Source organism: Schistocerca piceifrons, chromosome 2 (assembly GCF_021461385.2).
Source record: "Schistocerca piceifrons isolate TAMUIC-IGC-003096 chromosome 2, iqSchPice1.1, whole genome shotgun sequence".
In the NCBI taxonomy this organism is placed as follows: domain Eukaryota; kingdom Metazoa; phylum Arthropoda; class Insecta; order Orthoptera; family Acrididae; genus Schistocerca; species Schistocerca piceifrons.
The window spans coordinates 263,244,012-263,258,897 of record NC_060139.1 but is presented as its reverse complement, the minus strand read 5'-3'; the positions used below and the strand labels follow the sequence as shown (position 1 = coordinate 263,258,897).

General features: G+C 42.8%; 1 protein-coding gene across 1 annotated transcript in view; it reads left to right on the top strand.

Moving 5' to 3' along the window:
• The window catches only part of LOC124774914 (RNA polymerase-associated protein RTF1 homolog), a 127,931-nt gene that overhangs the window by 91,558 nt on the left and 21,487 nt on the right, over positions 1-14,886 (top strand). Inside the window, exons 10-11 of the mRNA XM_047249589.1 lie at positions 4,995-5,089; positions 12,379-12,541. Of these exons, the coding sequence (XP_047105545.1) occupies positions 4,995-5,089; positions 12,379-12,541 (258 nt within the window). The remainder of the gene's footprint in view (positions 1-4,994; positions 5,090-12,378; positions 12,542-14,886) is intronic.

The following is a 14,886-nucleotide window of genomic DNA, read 5'->3' as shown; positions in this document are numbered from 1 at the left end:
TTTTTTGCTGACTCAGAGGTTTTGGTGCCAGTATTTACCTTTGTGCCTGCAAAGCATGCCTGTGTAGCGACAGCAGAAGTTAGTTGTGGTGGCACCTACCAACATTTTTCAGAACTTCCACTTACTTTGCACTCGGTTCTAAGCCACAGGCGATTTTTTGGATTACAAAAATTGGAAAAAAAGTGTGGCTTAGATTCGAGTAAATACAGTAGGTTTTCCATGATATCCCCAATCGCTTCAGCTCAGGCAACAGTCGGGATGTTTCCTTTAAAAGGGTACGGCCAACTTCCTTCCCTAACCCCATGGGACTGATGAGCTCACTGTTTGGTCTGCTCCCCCAGGTCAACCAGCCAACCTTTTTTTTGAAAGGAACTGTCCACCAAGTTTCAACTTTGGACCATTATGGGAATAATCACCATAATATTTCACTCTGCTGTTTTCTTGTCTTGTATTTTGGAAAAAAATTGCTTCTTTATTTTAGAGAGTTGAGAGAGCTATGGGCTGTATTTGACATAAAAAGTTTGTTAATGATATTTTTAATTTTATATTGTGGTCCTGTGGGTTGCTTTCAGCACTAAAGAGAAGAAAGCACTGCAGGCATGATAAGGAGTGCAAAAATATTAGACTTCTGACATAAAGAACAGTTTGTTCATGTATATTCAAGGATTTATTTGAGAAAATGTCTGAGATAGATGTAACTGCTCTGAAATTTAATGCCAAACATAAATAAAACTCCTTAACTTCACAAATTTCTCCTATTTGATGTGCATGGCATAAATACAGCCGTAAGGCACTCATTAGATGAAAAGTTGCTTCATAAAGAGTTGCGTGAAAATGAAAATTTGGTTCATGCTATGTGTAGAACAGTGACGTTTGTGAAACGAAATGGTGTTGTGGCAAGATTAGAAAAAAAAAATTACATCAAGATGTTGAAACTAGATGGAGTAGTATCTACATGATGTTGAATTCAGTCCCTTCGGAAATGAAACACATTGAGAATTTGCTGTTGGAGGAAAAAGAAGCTGGAACAAACATCACCCAGATGTACTGGATATTGTAATTAAATTTCTGGACTGTTTTAAAGAAGCTACAAATGAGTTGGAGGGTTAAAAAAGCTGACCTTGCGTTTTTGTAGTGACCATTTAGTCTACTAGATTCATGTCAGAGTTAAGATGTCAAGGCAACAGTGAAATGGCTGAAAGGGTGCGCTGAAGCCTTCGTAAAAGGGGAAGTTGTTAATCTACTGCAGAAATCTCATGACATGGCTATTTTCTTTCTTAATCCTTGTATCAAGGAACTCTGAGTCCTGAGTGAGGAAAAGAAAGAACATAATTATCCAATTTTTCATTATAAATACTAAGAGCGATTGCTACTCACTGCTTAGAGGAGGTGCTGAACAGCAGGCAGGCACATTCAGTATTAGACTGTTAGATTTTAGCTACACACAACTCACCCACACATGACCACTGTTGTCTCTGGGTGCTGTGGCCCCGCTGTTCGTCAAAAGTTAGATAACACAGTTGTGAAAGAAGAGAAAAACATCTGTTCCCTCTCCTATAAAGAGATTCGAGAGCTAGTGCTCATAAATTTCTAAGCATAAATATGAACTGAAGATATATTTGAACACAGATGGCCCAGGTTATGGCGTCGAGTGTGTTGTCTTGGTGCAAGGCCAAGCCTCTGCCTTGTCTAGATTCTCCAGAGTTGTGAAAGAAGTCCTTGTGCATTCTCACCAGCAGCTCTGCAATTTAAAGAAATACTAGGAAGACAGACTTCATTGCATCAATGAAAGACCTTTGTATCAATCCACATTGTGTTAATTACATTTTGTTAAGTTGTAACAATAATAGAGACAAATGAATTATTTTATGAGGACAGCTGTATGTTTGAAGATGAAATGGGAAAAATCTATGTTAATGGGTATACTTACATAATAAACATGTAATGTACAGTCCTATATTCTGAAATTGTTGCAAAGGTACTTTTTATGCTCTTGACATGTAGGAGTAGCTGCCATGTAACTACTGTATTGCTACTGCATTAAGAGAACTGAATCTGTTGTATGTCCTAATTATCGTGTATTTTTAATTTTATATTACATTTAGGTATCTTGAAAAATATTACTAATAATTAGGGACCAGAAAAATTCACACTTTTCTATAAATGCGAAATCAATGTGAATTTGCCTCAAAATGTGAAAACGTGAAATTACTTAATAGGCGCTGTTTCATAGAGAATTGTATCCAGATGGGCTATTTATTACCGATAGTTTGAAATAGCTTTATTTTATGTGGACAATATCAATAATGTTAGCAGTTAATACCGAAGCCCAATTTGGAAAGATGATGTGCACAAGAACTTACTTGCAAAAAAAGTGTACGAATGTAACAATGTATCAGTGTGCCATGCCGATTGTGGACGGCAGATTTTTTAATCTTAAAATTTGGCTGGAAAAGACAAATAATGACCAGAAACGTCTTATACCGGTGACACATTCACTTAACTGGTGGGAAAATGCTGCTGCTTTTCAACAGAACAATTATTTTTGAAAGCTTAAATACAGCCAAACAAAGAAAATGATGACCATTTTGGAAGAAAAAGGTGTTGAAGGTTTTGCAAAAGTAAACATTATAGTCAGAAAGTTCCCAGTCAGCAATTTTTTTAACAGTCAGTTTCAGAGCACTAATAGTTTGTGTCTTCACTTATGTAGCATGACAACCTTTTAAATTTATGCGTTTAATCATTTACAAGCAAAAAAATAGATACAAATTTTTCCAAAAATAGATGCTATGTTTTCTAGTCCCTACTAATAATTTGAGACAGAATGCTGGTGGTCAGTATTAACCTTCAGTATGCAAAGTGTGTAGTAGTGGTCACACACACACACACACACATGTACGTATGTGCACGCGCAATAGTTCCTTCCTTGAGGAAGAAAGAGGGATATTGTGGGTATTGGGGATAAAGAGTAATGCAGGTCACAGTCTGGGATGAGAGGAACCAACCGGTGGTGAGATCAGAGGTAGACAAAAATACAGCTATAAAATGATTTCATTAATTAATCATACCAGACAATAAATTTTGCTTATAAGCGAATGCTCAGCGAACAAAACTATAGCCATTTTCTGATACTACACTGTTCCTGAACAAGAGGGCAAAAAATGTGAAGAGCAAAATGTTATGACATTCAAACAATGTCTATATTAAACACTTACTTGTCATGCATGCAGTTTTCATTGTGTTTAGTTAGTTGTGAAATTTTGCCGGTTTCCCTTTCACTAAAAGTATGTTTGAACTGCCTCAGTTGTGATGTCTTGTTCTCGATCTGGGAGTTTCCCGCTACGCCACACCCAAACAGCTGTCAAGGTCATTAGTAATGAGTGAGTTTGATGCGCATTGGGCCTGCCTCAGCACAGTCGTGTGTACTTTCTGTAGTTCTTGCTGCCTCAAATAAATGGCTTTAGGCAGATGAGGGCAACACTTTAATGCCCTGACCAAGATCTGGCAGTGTACAACATAAAAACAGCTATAAAAAAGATTTTCCTCAAAATTAAAATTTTAGCTTTCTTTGTCGTACAATGAAAATTGTTCAGATATTTTGTCAGCTCCAATTCCTTTGACTTTGTTACTTGATTAAGATGGTTCCTATTGACACCAAAGCTAAATATGTTAATTTATGTGAAAGGTCGTATTAAGCATATTGCAGCAAATTTTCTAGCAGTAGGTGACATGTCATTCACCTATGTACTGTTTAGTGCTAGAATTCAGTGTACTCTGCCTTTACACATGATGTACAGGGTTATTACAAATGATTGAAGCGATTTCACAGCTCTACAATAACTTTATTGTTTGAGATATTTTCACAATGCTTTGCACACACATACAAAAACTCAAAAAGTTTTTTTAGGCATTCACAAATGTTCGATATGTGCCCCTTTAGTGATTCGGCAGACATCAAGCCGATAATCAAGTTCCTCCCACACTCGGCGCAGCATGTCCCCCTCAATGAGTTCGAAAGCATCGTTGATGAGAGCTCGCAGTTCTGGCACGTTTCTTGGTAGAGGAGGTTTAAACACTGAATCTTTCACATAACCCCACAGAAAGAAATCGCATGGGGTTAAGTCGGGAAAGCGTGGAGGCCATGACATGAATTGTTGATCATGATCTCCACCACGACCGATCCATCGGTTTTCCAATCTCCTGTTTAAGAAATGCTTCTGCTTTAGCCTTTTCTGTAAGATTTTCCAAACCATCGGCTGTGGTACGTTTAGCTCCCTGCTTGCTTTATTCGTCGACTTCTGCGGCTACGCGTGAAACTTACCCGCACGCGTTCAACCGTTTCTTCGCTCACTGCAGGCCGACCCGTTGATTTCCCCTTACAGAGGCATCCAGAAGCTTTAAACTGTGCATACCATCACCGAATGGAGTTAGCAGTTGGTGGATCTTTGTTGAACTTCGTCCTGAAGTGTCGTTGCACTGTTATGACTGACTGATGTGAGTGCATTTCAAGCACGACATACGCTTTCTCGGCTCCTGTCTCCATTTTGTCTCACTGCGCTCTCGAGCGCTCTGGCGGCAGAAACCTGAAGTGCGGCTTCAGCCGAACAAAACTTTTGAGTTTTTCTACATATCTGTAGTGTGTAGTGACCATGTGTCAATGAATGGAGCTACAGTGAATTTATGAAATCGCTTCAATCATTTGTAATAGCCCTGTATTTTAATATTACAGCTGATAACAACAATGAAGTAATGTTCAACCTCACCATCCCCATTGAGACAGAGAGAATAATGTGTAAGCGAATGTCCAGTACTCAGAATACTTGCTACCATTTATTTTAAAATTATTATAACTGAAGATTGATGTCCTTTAGTTTATAGAATGATTTTAAGCAGATAGCTCATCTGTTTGCTACACAATTTTAGTAAGAACATTACACCTGCGCTGTCATTGATTATTATTGTTATATCCTAATAGCTATTATTATACTTTACAGATTATTCGTGAAAAAGAAAGGTTTAAGACAAATGTTTATAACTATGCAATGAAGAAAACTCAGTTGATGAAAGAACGAGATATGGCTGCTGGGAGGTAATTATTTTATTTGAATATTATTTTTAGACACAGCAGCTAACTTATAAGTGTTTACTAGTGAATAGCTTACAATTGTTATGTTGTATGAAACTGTGAGACAAACAAGAAAAGACTGGTTGAGAAAATGACATGGTGAATATGATAGTGTACTTCCATCATAGCTTGATGTAGGCCCGATTTAGTTTCTTATCTGTACGTACATACAAACCATTTATTATGTGTGTATGTTTGTTTAGTTCAATCCTGTCATGGTGTTAGAAGATTTTAATTGATAAGATGCTTCATCGTCAAGTAACAAAGATGATTCAGCTTTGAATGGGGGGAGGGGGGGGCAGTCGTAGTGTTGTTACCTTATGTCATGTCTTCAGCAATTGTCATCATTGCAAGATACTATTTTTATTTGTTGATAGATATCTATCTTGGTGTTGCATGCCCCCATTTTCTCCTCCATTCCTCACTATCTCACTATAAAAGTTTTCATTTAAGGTTTATAAACAATCTTAGTCTGCACACTTTTTCATGACACCTTGGTGTCGTCCTAGTCCTTACTCAGTAGAAGTCAGAAAATTAGCAGTCAAAATGCCATTGTTCAGTATTCCTGTTTCTAAATTCACAGTATTAGGAAAAGAACAGTTGCTACTCAACCATATAGCGGAGATGCTGAGTCACAGATACGCACATCAAAAAGACTGTCACAATATAATAATTTTGTTGTGCCAATCTGTGACTCAGCATCTCTGCTATTTAGTGAGCAGCAACTTTCCTTTTCATAACATTGTTAATTCCATCCTGGATTTTCCGTTGTTTGTTTCTAATTTCACATTTTTGTAAAACTACTCTCTGAGATAAGACAGATGTAGAATTACACTTTGCTGACATAAGTCATGGGATATCTCTTAATATCGCTTTGGATCTCATTTTGCCTAGCATGGTGCAGCAACTCAACATGGCATGGACTCAACAAGTCATTAGAAGTCCCCTACAGGAATATTGAGCCATGCTGCCTCTATATCTGTCCATAATTGCGCAAGTGTGGTGAAGCAGGATGTTGTGCATGAACTGATGTCTAGATTATGTCGCATAAATGTTTGATGGGATTCATGTCGGGCGACCTGGTTGGCCAGATCATTCACTTGGATTGTCCAGAATGTTCTTCAAACCAGTCGCGAACAATTGTGATCCTGTGACATGGTGCATTGTCAACCTTAAAAATTCCGTTGTTGTTCGGAAACATACTAGTTCATGAATGGCTGCAAATGGTCTACAACTAGCCAAACATAGCCCTTTCCAGTCAATGAACGGTTTAGTTGGACCAGAAGACCCAGTCCATTCCATGTAAACTCATCCCACACATCTGACTAGGCCATGGTTATTCAGTCATGTAGGGTCCAGCCAGTTCGGTCATGAGCCCAGAATAGGCTCTGCAGGCGACGACTTGCTGTTAGCAAAGGCACTTATATCAGTCGTCTGCTGCCATAGCCCATTAAAGCCAGATTTCACCCCACTGTCATAATGGATGCATTCTTTGTACATCTCGCAATGATTTCTGTGGTTATTTCAGGCAGTGTTGGTTGTCTGTTAGCAGTGATGACTACACAGAAATGCCACTACTGTCAGTCATTAAGTGAAGGCCATCAGCCACTGCACGGTCCATGGTGAGAGCTAATGCCTCAAATTTGGTATTCTCGGCACACTATTGACACTGTCAACTGCTGTACATTGAATTCCCTAACAATTTCCAAAATGGGATGCCTTATGCGTATAGTTCCGTCTACCATTCCAGGTTCAAAATATGTTAATTCACATTAGAAACTTTTAATATGACTCACCAGAAAACAAATGCTAACTCTGCCAATGCGCTGCCCTTTTATACCTTGTGTACACGATACTACCACCGTCTGCAAATGTGTATTTCACAATCCTGTCAATTATGTCACCTCAAGGGTATGTGCATTTGTTGCTTAATATAGAAGTTTTCACGTAGATTGTATGGAGCGTGTAAACGTTTGTTCCTTTTAATGCTGCCTGAGATGTGCAACTTACATCCTGCACACTGCTCCTCTCACGCAGTATTCGGTGTGTGTGTGTGGGGGGGGGGGATGGAATAAATATACTCCCTGTGGTCCCTGGTGCCCCGATGTGCTGTGCATCACAAGAACAAACGTGCTTTAAAATTCCAATAGTTTGCTAATATGAAGGATTGTTATTGCATTTCACCCCCGTTTCTTCACCAATACTACATTATGATGATGTTTCAAAACAATAGCTTATAACTCAGTTAAAAGTTTATGGGAGTAATTTTTTTCACATGGTACCTTGAAATGTAATAGATGCCAAATAATTATGGTACAGTTTACATTAAGCCATTGTGGCTTAAGAAAGTCATTGTCTGCTGTATTGTGATGTATTGTGTTATAACCTTTAATCACCAACAATAGCTCGTTACACGATAACAACTCAGTATCTCTTATTTGACTACCGTGCCGTGACATGCGGCCGGCGCCGTTTGTGCCTAGGTGGTGCTCCCGCGCTCAGCCGAGTTGCGGAGCGCCTCTATCGCCGTTTGCGCGTACTGTCGTGGTGGCACTGTCACAACACTTCCCCCCCCCCCCCCCCCCCCCCCCCCCCCCCCCCTGAAAAAAAAAAAAAAACACTCACTTCCTTGGAGACATGGATAGTGCGGAGACATCCATGGCCTCTTGTGAAGCCCCAAGAAGATCCCGCGGAGAGACCCGAGAGTATGGTCTAAAATGTCCAGGACGGAAGCTCGTGCGTGGAACGTGCCTCCTGGAGACGAGATGATGGGTGAAAACTCCAGAGCAGCATCCATAGGTGTCGTGGACCTGGGGTGTGCTCCAGCGAGATGGGTCCCGGAGAAGGCGGCGACGCGACTGGGGCCAGTTCCGGCGTACTCGGAAGCAGTAGTGATGTCGGCTGCATCAACACGTACGGTAGATCGGCAGCAGCGACAGGACTGGCTTCTCGGGCTGGTGGAGGCGAAGGAAGGGGCAGTGGCACCGGCGTGGCCACCACTCGTGGGCGCATCTGGTCGTAATGGCGAACAACCATGCCGTCATCCGTACGTATTTCACAAAGCCGGCAGCCGCGAAGAGCTTTGACCACCCCTGGAATCCATTTAGGGCGAGATCTATACCCTAGTTCCCACACGTCGGCACCAACCGAGTATTTTCCCGCACTAGGGGACACAGTACAAGGCCTGACAGGGTGAAGCAGGTGCAGTAGAGTGCGCGGTTGGCGGCCATGCAAGAGTTCAGCAGGGCTGCGATCACCCTGAGGCGTGAAGCGATAAGAACTCAGAAATTACAGGAGAGCATCATCTGTGGAAAAATCACTAAGGAATTTTTTCATCTGGCTTTTGAAAGTGCGGACAAGGCGCTCGACCTCCCCATTTGATTGCGGATGGAAGGGCAGTGCGGTAACATGATGAATCCCTTGTCCAGTACAAAAATCACGGAAGGCCTGCGAAGAGAACTGAGGGCCATTGTCCGTGACGATCGTGGATGGAAGACCTTCTAGTGCAAAGATTTTGGACAAAGCCAGCGTCGTTGCCGCAGTGGTGGGCGACGGACATCGAACAACAAACGGAAACTTCGAGAAGGCGTCAATCAACAGTAGCCAATAAGTACCAAGGAAGGGGCCGGCAAAGTCAGCGTGCACCCGTTCCCATGGCTGTGCCAGATCAGGCCACAGAGAGGGCGTTGTACGAGGTGCAGCCAGTTGTTGAGCACACTGACCACACGCAGCAACCATGTGGACGATGTCCAAATCAATACCGGGCCAATAAACGTGCCTGCGGGCCAGGGACTTAGTCCGAGAAATACCCCAATGGCCTTCATGCAATAGTTTGAGAACATCTTTGTGCAGAAAGGCTAGCACCACGTCCCGTGGAGATGCGCCATCCGTGGCCAGAAGAACACCACCATCACAAACAGACAGGCGAAGGCGCAAGGCATGGTAGTTGCGAAGGGGATCCGATGCCCGGCCCTTGGCCCTGTCCGGCCAACCCCGTTGAACAAAACCGATCACCTGACGCAGGACCGGGTCTCGCGCAGTAGCCGACGCGACCTGCGAACCTGTAAGTGGAAATCCCTCGACCGCACGACGTTCTTCCTCATCAATGTGGCAACAGAGTAGTCCATCACGATCGAAAACTGGGTCGGGGCCCATCGGCAATCGCGGCACTGCGTCAGCATTGGCGTGCTGGGCCGTGGGGCGATAGTGAATCTCATAGTGAAAACGAGACAAGTATAAGGCCCAACGTTGCAGGCGGTGAGCTGCCTTATCCCGAAACGACGCCGATGGGCTGAACAGAGAGCCCAGCAGCTTATGGTCGGTGATGAGGTGAAACTTAGAACCATACAAAAAAACGCTGAACTTTTTTAGAGCATAAATGATAGCGAGGGCCGCCTCTTCGATTTGAGAGTAACGCCGTTGTGCATCGTTGAGGGTCTTCGAAGCATAGGCGATGGGTCGTTCCAACCCATCCTCATACCGATGGGCGAGAACAGCCCGTAGGCCATACTGTGACGCGTCAGTCGCCAGAACCAAGTGCTGACCCGGATGACGGAATGTGGCCAGACAAATGAGCCTTCAGGCGGACAAAAGCCTGCTCACACTCATCGTACCAACAGAAAGGGACGTTTTTGCGTAACAGTTGATGCAGAGGATGAGCTACTGCCGCCGCGGATGGAATGAATTTGTGATAATAAGCAATCTTGCCTAGAAACGCCTGAAGTTCTTTGACCGTAGACGGCCGGGGTAGAGCGTTAATGGCCGCAACGTGCTGACGTAGAGGACGTATACCCTCACGGGACAAGTGGAAACCAAGATACACAATGGAGGGTTGGAAGAACTGTGACTTGTCCAGATTGCACCTCAACCCAGCTGAATGCAAAACCCGAAACAGTGAATGCAAATTGCGAAGGTGCTCCTCAGTGGAGGCCCCCGTGACAATAATGTCATCCAGATAGTTTATGCAGCCGGAAACGGAAGCCGTGAGCTGTTCCAAAACCCGCTGAAAAATGGCCGGCGTGCTAGCGACGCCAAATGGTAACCGCTGGTACTGATACAACCCACAAGGCGTGCTGATAATGAGAAATTGCTTGGAAGAAGCATCCAACGGCAACTGATGGTACGCCTCCGATAAGTCAAGTTTGGAAAAGAGCTGGCCCCCAGCGAGCTTGGTAAATAACTCCTCAGGACGGGGAAGAGGATAAGTGTCAATAAGGCTCTGAGCGTTGACAGTGGCTTTAAAATCACCACACAATCGCAGACTCCCGTTTGGTTTAGAAACCACCACGATTGGCGATGCCCATTCGCTGGAGGTAACAGGAAGGAGAATCCCTGAAGCTGTTAACCTGTCTATCTCAGTCTTGACAGGTGCACGCAACGCCACCGGAATAGGGTGTGCCCGGAAAAACTTAGGGCGAGCTGTAGGTTTAAGAGTAATGTGGGCTTCAAACAGCAGAGAACACGGACGAAAATTCAGAACACAATCCATCCAGCTGTTGATACGGAATATCCTCAGATATGAGGTGCACATCATCATCAATGGAGAACCCGAACAACGGGAAAGCATCATAACCGAACAGGTTTTCAGTGCCCGCATGATCCACCACATAAAACGTGAGGGGCCTAACAACAGACTTGTAGGCATTGGAAGCATCAAACTGGCCAATGATAGGAATTTTCTGTTTATTATAAGTTCTCAGATTTCGCATAACTGGAGACAAGGGAGGGGAGCCCAACTCCAAATACGTGTGAGAATTAATGAGAGTTACTGCAGAGCCAGTGTCCACGTGCATGCGAATGTCTTTATCCAGAACACGAACAGTAACAAACAACTTATTTGTCTGAGAAAGCACACAGTTAACATCCATGTCCGATGCCTCGTCCTCGTTGACAGGAACTTTAGGGGACCCACACACAGAAGCAATGTGGCCTTTTTACCTACATGAATTACACGTGGCCCAACGTTTTGGACACACGGCCCTGTCATGCTGTACGAAACAACGTGGACAAGAAGGAAGTGGAGAACGGACCTGCTTCTGTGGTTGCTGTTTTCGCTGCGAGCGTTGCGGCCCAACGCGACGTTGTTTACGCCAGTGAACCACCGCCACATCTTCATTCTCCTGTGAAACAGGCAAATTGTCCGTGTCGAAAGTTGACTGTACAGCGCCTACATCACAGCACGTGTCTATTTGCGCGCCAGCAGCGTGAGACACTTCAAAGGATTGAGCGATGCTTAGAACTTCCGACAACGACGGGTTTGGCAGTTGTAGGGCACATTGCCGAACTTCTTTATCAGGAGCAAGCCGTAGAATAGCATCCCTAACCATTGAATCAGCATAAGACTCATGATGAGTGTCCGTGACAAACTGACATTTCCTACTCAGACCGTGTAGTTCCGCCGCCCAAGCCCGGTAAGATTGATGTGGCTGTTTACGACACCGGTAGAACGCCACGTGGGCGGCAACGACGTGGGTGTTTTTTTGGTAATAGTTAGACAATAAGTCACACATTTCTTGGAAGGACAGAGAGGCAGTTTTCCGCAGATGGGCTAACTGAGATAGCAGCTGATAGATCCATGGGGAAATCCAAGACAGAAATAACGACTTACACATAGGAGCGTCGACAACGCCGAAAGCCAAGAAGTGTTGCCGCAAACGCTTCTCAAAATCCTCCCAATCTTCAGCGGCCTCATCGTAAGGAGGGAATGGAGGTGGAGAAGAGGAAGACAGACGATGAGTAAGCGACGTCGACAATGCCTGAATAGCAGCCGTCAGCTGTGTTTGTTGTTCAATGAGCGCTTGCGTAAGCTGTTCCATGTCTGCCCCGTCACGAACACACAAATCCACAACGCAGTGAAAATATCCGACCTCGTCGCCAAAAAGTGTTATAACCTTTAATCACCGATAATTGCGTGGATATTCAAAGACACTCACTTAGAAACAATAGCTTGTTACATAACAACAACTCAGTATCTCTTATTCGACTACCGTACCATGACATGCGGCCGGTGCCGTTCGTAGCTAGGTGGCGCTCCCGCGCTCAGCCGAGTTGCAGAGCGCCTCTATCGCCGTTTGCGTGTACTGTCGTGGCGGCACTGTTAAATGTCGTGGCACTGTCACAACGTATTGCTTTTCCTCTCATTTTGTATTTTTCTCTGTAACAATTCCTGATTTTATTATAAAAATATGGGCTTGGAATACCAATAACCTGCTCAGTATATTTCATATTTTATGTTCCCCCTTCTTTTTTTGCAGGGGTGATGAAGAAGAGGCAGCAAGGATTCAGCAGAAACTCCAAGAGTTGGAAGAAAGAGCTGAAGAACTAGACAAATTACGAACATCGACTATTTCCAGTATTAGTTATATCAATGATCGTAACCGCAAGAAAAATGTTGAAGAAGCAGAGAAGGCCATAATGGTGAGTTGGATAGAAAAAGTTTCTTGGGGACTACTGCCAAGGAGGGAAAAAAAGTAATGCGTTTTCAAAAGTCTCTTTTTTTTCTGGCTCCAAGGCAACAAGCTGTGTATCATGAGAATCATTCTTATGTACTAAGCTGTATACTATGATTAAATTGCTGCTGAAATTGAAATATGTAGTTACTTAATATGGTTTTATAGATTTGGCCCCACAGTAACACTGACATTGAACATACTCTGAAGAAGAAAGCTTTAAATTAAATCTTCTGAAAGCATGCAGATCTTACCTTACACATGGTGTATACGACCCAGGAGATCCGGTAAAAACCCGCCAATTTTTTAGAATTACATGAATTTTTAATTGTTTTAGTTTTCAGTTGATTTTTTGTAATTCTGACTGGTAAGAAATAATACTAAATCAATAAAACATTAACGAGAGAAAAAAATGAAAATAAAACTAAAATTGCAAAGGAAATGCGCCATATACAAGAACAAAACACAGTGCTCGTACAGGTACAAACATCTGCCAACAGCAAAATGTGTCAAAGGCTTTAGGAAGGCTATGCAAATGCTTCATGCCAACAAATTTCCTCCAACTGTTTACATTAGATTCATTTCAGCACTTATGAGTGGGCTCTTGCGCATGCACAGGTGAGTCGCATATGAGTAATACCTTCTCCCACTTTTGGCCGCAAAATGTGGCTGTTCGCTGTGTAAGTAGCAGCCACAGCAAGCAGCAGCTAGATGCTACCGGGAAAAATTTTACTGGCCCGACCAAGCTGCCAGATTCGTGCATGCACAGCATGCCCGTTTCTAGGAGGTGGAGGGGGGGGACAAACCCCATATTGCCATATGTGCTATAAGATAAAAACATTCACTAACTAAACACTTCGTTTCAAATACATTGAATGCCTCAGTGGAAAAGATCAATAAAAGAAATTTCCTTAGCCAACTGACAAAAATAACTTTATTGTTCTGCAAGGCGGTTAATGCTTGACTGTCAGAAAGGAGGTCTCTTACCCAGGTGGCAAGCATCCAGTGCTCATTGGTCTATCAATTATTCATATGATTTTGAAACACATCCCTGTTGGTTCCTGAACATTTTTGAACTCCTTCTGAATGAATCATAAGTTGGTTTTTGAATGGCGCATAGTGTACGTGATGTCTCTGTCAGGGGAATCCTCATTGCCTGCAGGATTCATGGTGTCAGTTCCCTCCAGCACCACTCCAGACATTAGTAGAGTCCATGCCACGTTGTTGCAGCACTTCTCCGTGCTTGCGGGGGTCCTACACGATATTAGGCAAGTGTACCAGTTTTTTTGGCTCTTCAGTGTATAAGCTGTTGTGTTTTGAGCCTGAAAGATGCACCAGAATATATGCTTATAATACTTAATCTTTATGAACAACAGACTGTTTTGGCATTTAGTGCCATTGCTGAGCAGATGTGAATAAAATTTTGGCAAGAACTTGTATAATTGTGAATGTCCTTTATGTTAAATTGACTATATTGTACTCACATCTGGAATTATGTGATGTCCATAATTATGCCATTGCTTTGAAATAGCTTGTGCAATGAACCATACAAACGTTGGGTTGATGTATGCTTTCTGTCCCCATTGAACAGCTCTGCAAGGAGGGTCAGTATGGAGTTGGATTGGGTGCTTTGGGTGGCTACTGGGTCTGACATGGGTTTGGTTCCTGTAGATGCTATTGGTAATCCGATTTCACTAGGCATGGTCTGTATCTCAATAGGAAAGGGAAGGGTAAATTCGCTGGGTTGATAGCAAAATCCTTAAGAGGTCTGCTGAAACTCATGGGAGTACCGCTTTCTTAGGTTAGGATCAGTGCCCAGTGATATAATGTTGAAAGGAATAAGGCACAGTAAGAAGCTCAGGCAGGCTGGTACTAAAGATGTTAAAATATTACAACATTCTCAAAAAGGTACGATGAAAAACAGTGTTAGTGTATTGCATCAGAATACCGGGATTAAAAAAACAAAGAAAATAAATGTCTTGTTTGTTTGGAAGATTTGGAAAAACAGAATGCAATAGATGTGCTATGCTTCTCCGAGCATCATACAGTTACAGATACGTAAAAGGTAAATGCAAGTGAATTTACACTTTCAGCACATGTAACAGTGTGACAATATGGAAAAATGGAGTTTGCCATATATGTTAAAAATTATCATAGTGTGGAAAATTAGGAAACTAAAAAAAATTGTGTAGAGCAATGTATAGAGGCATGTAGCTGTGTGCTTAAACAAAATGATGGTAATTTTATAATTGTAACTGTGCATAGGACCCCATTGGGAAATTTTCAGTGATTTCTGAAAAGCTTGGATTCCTT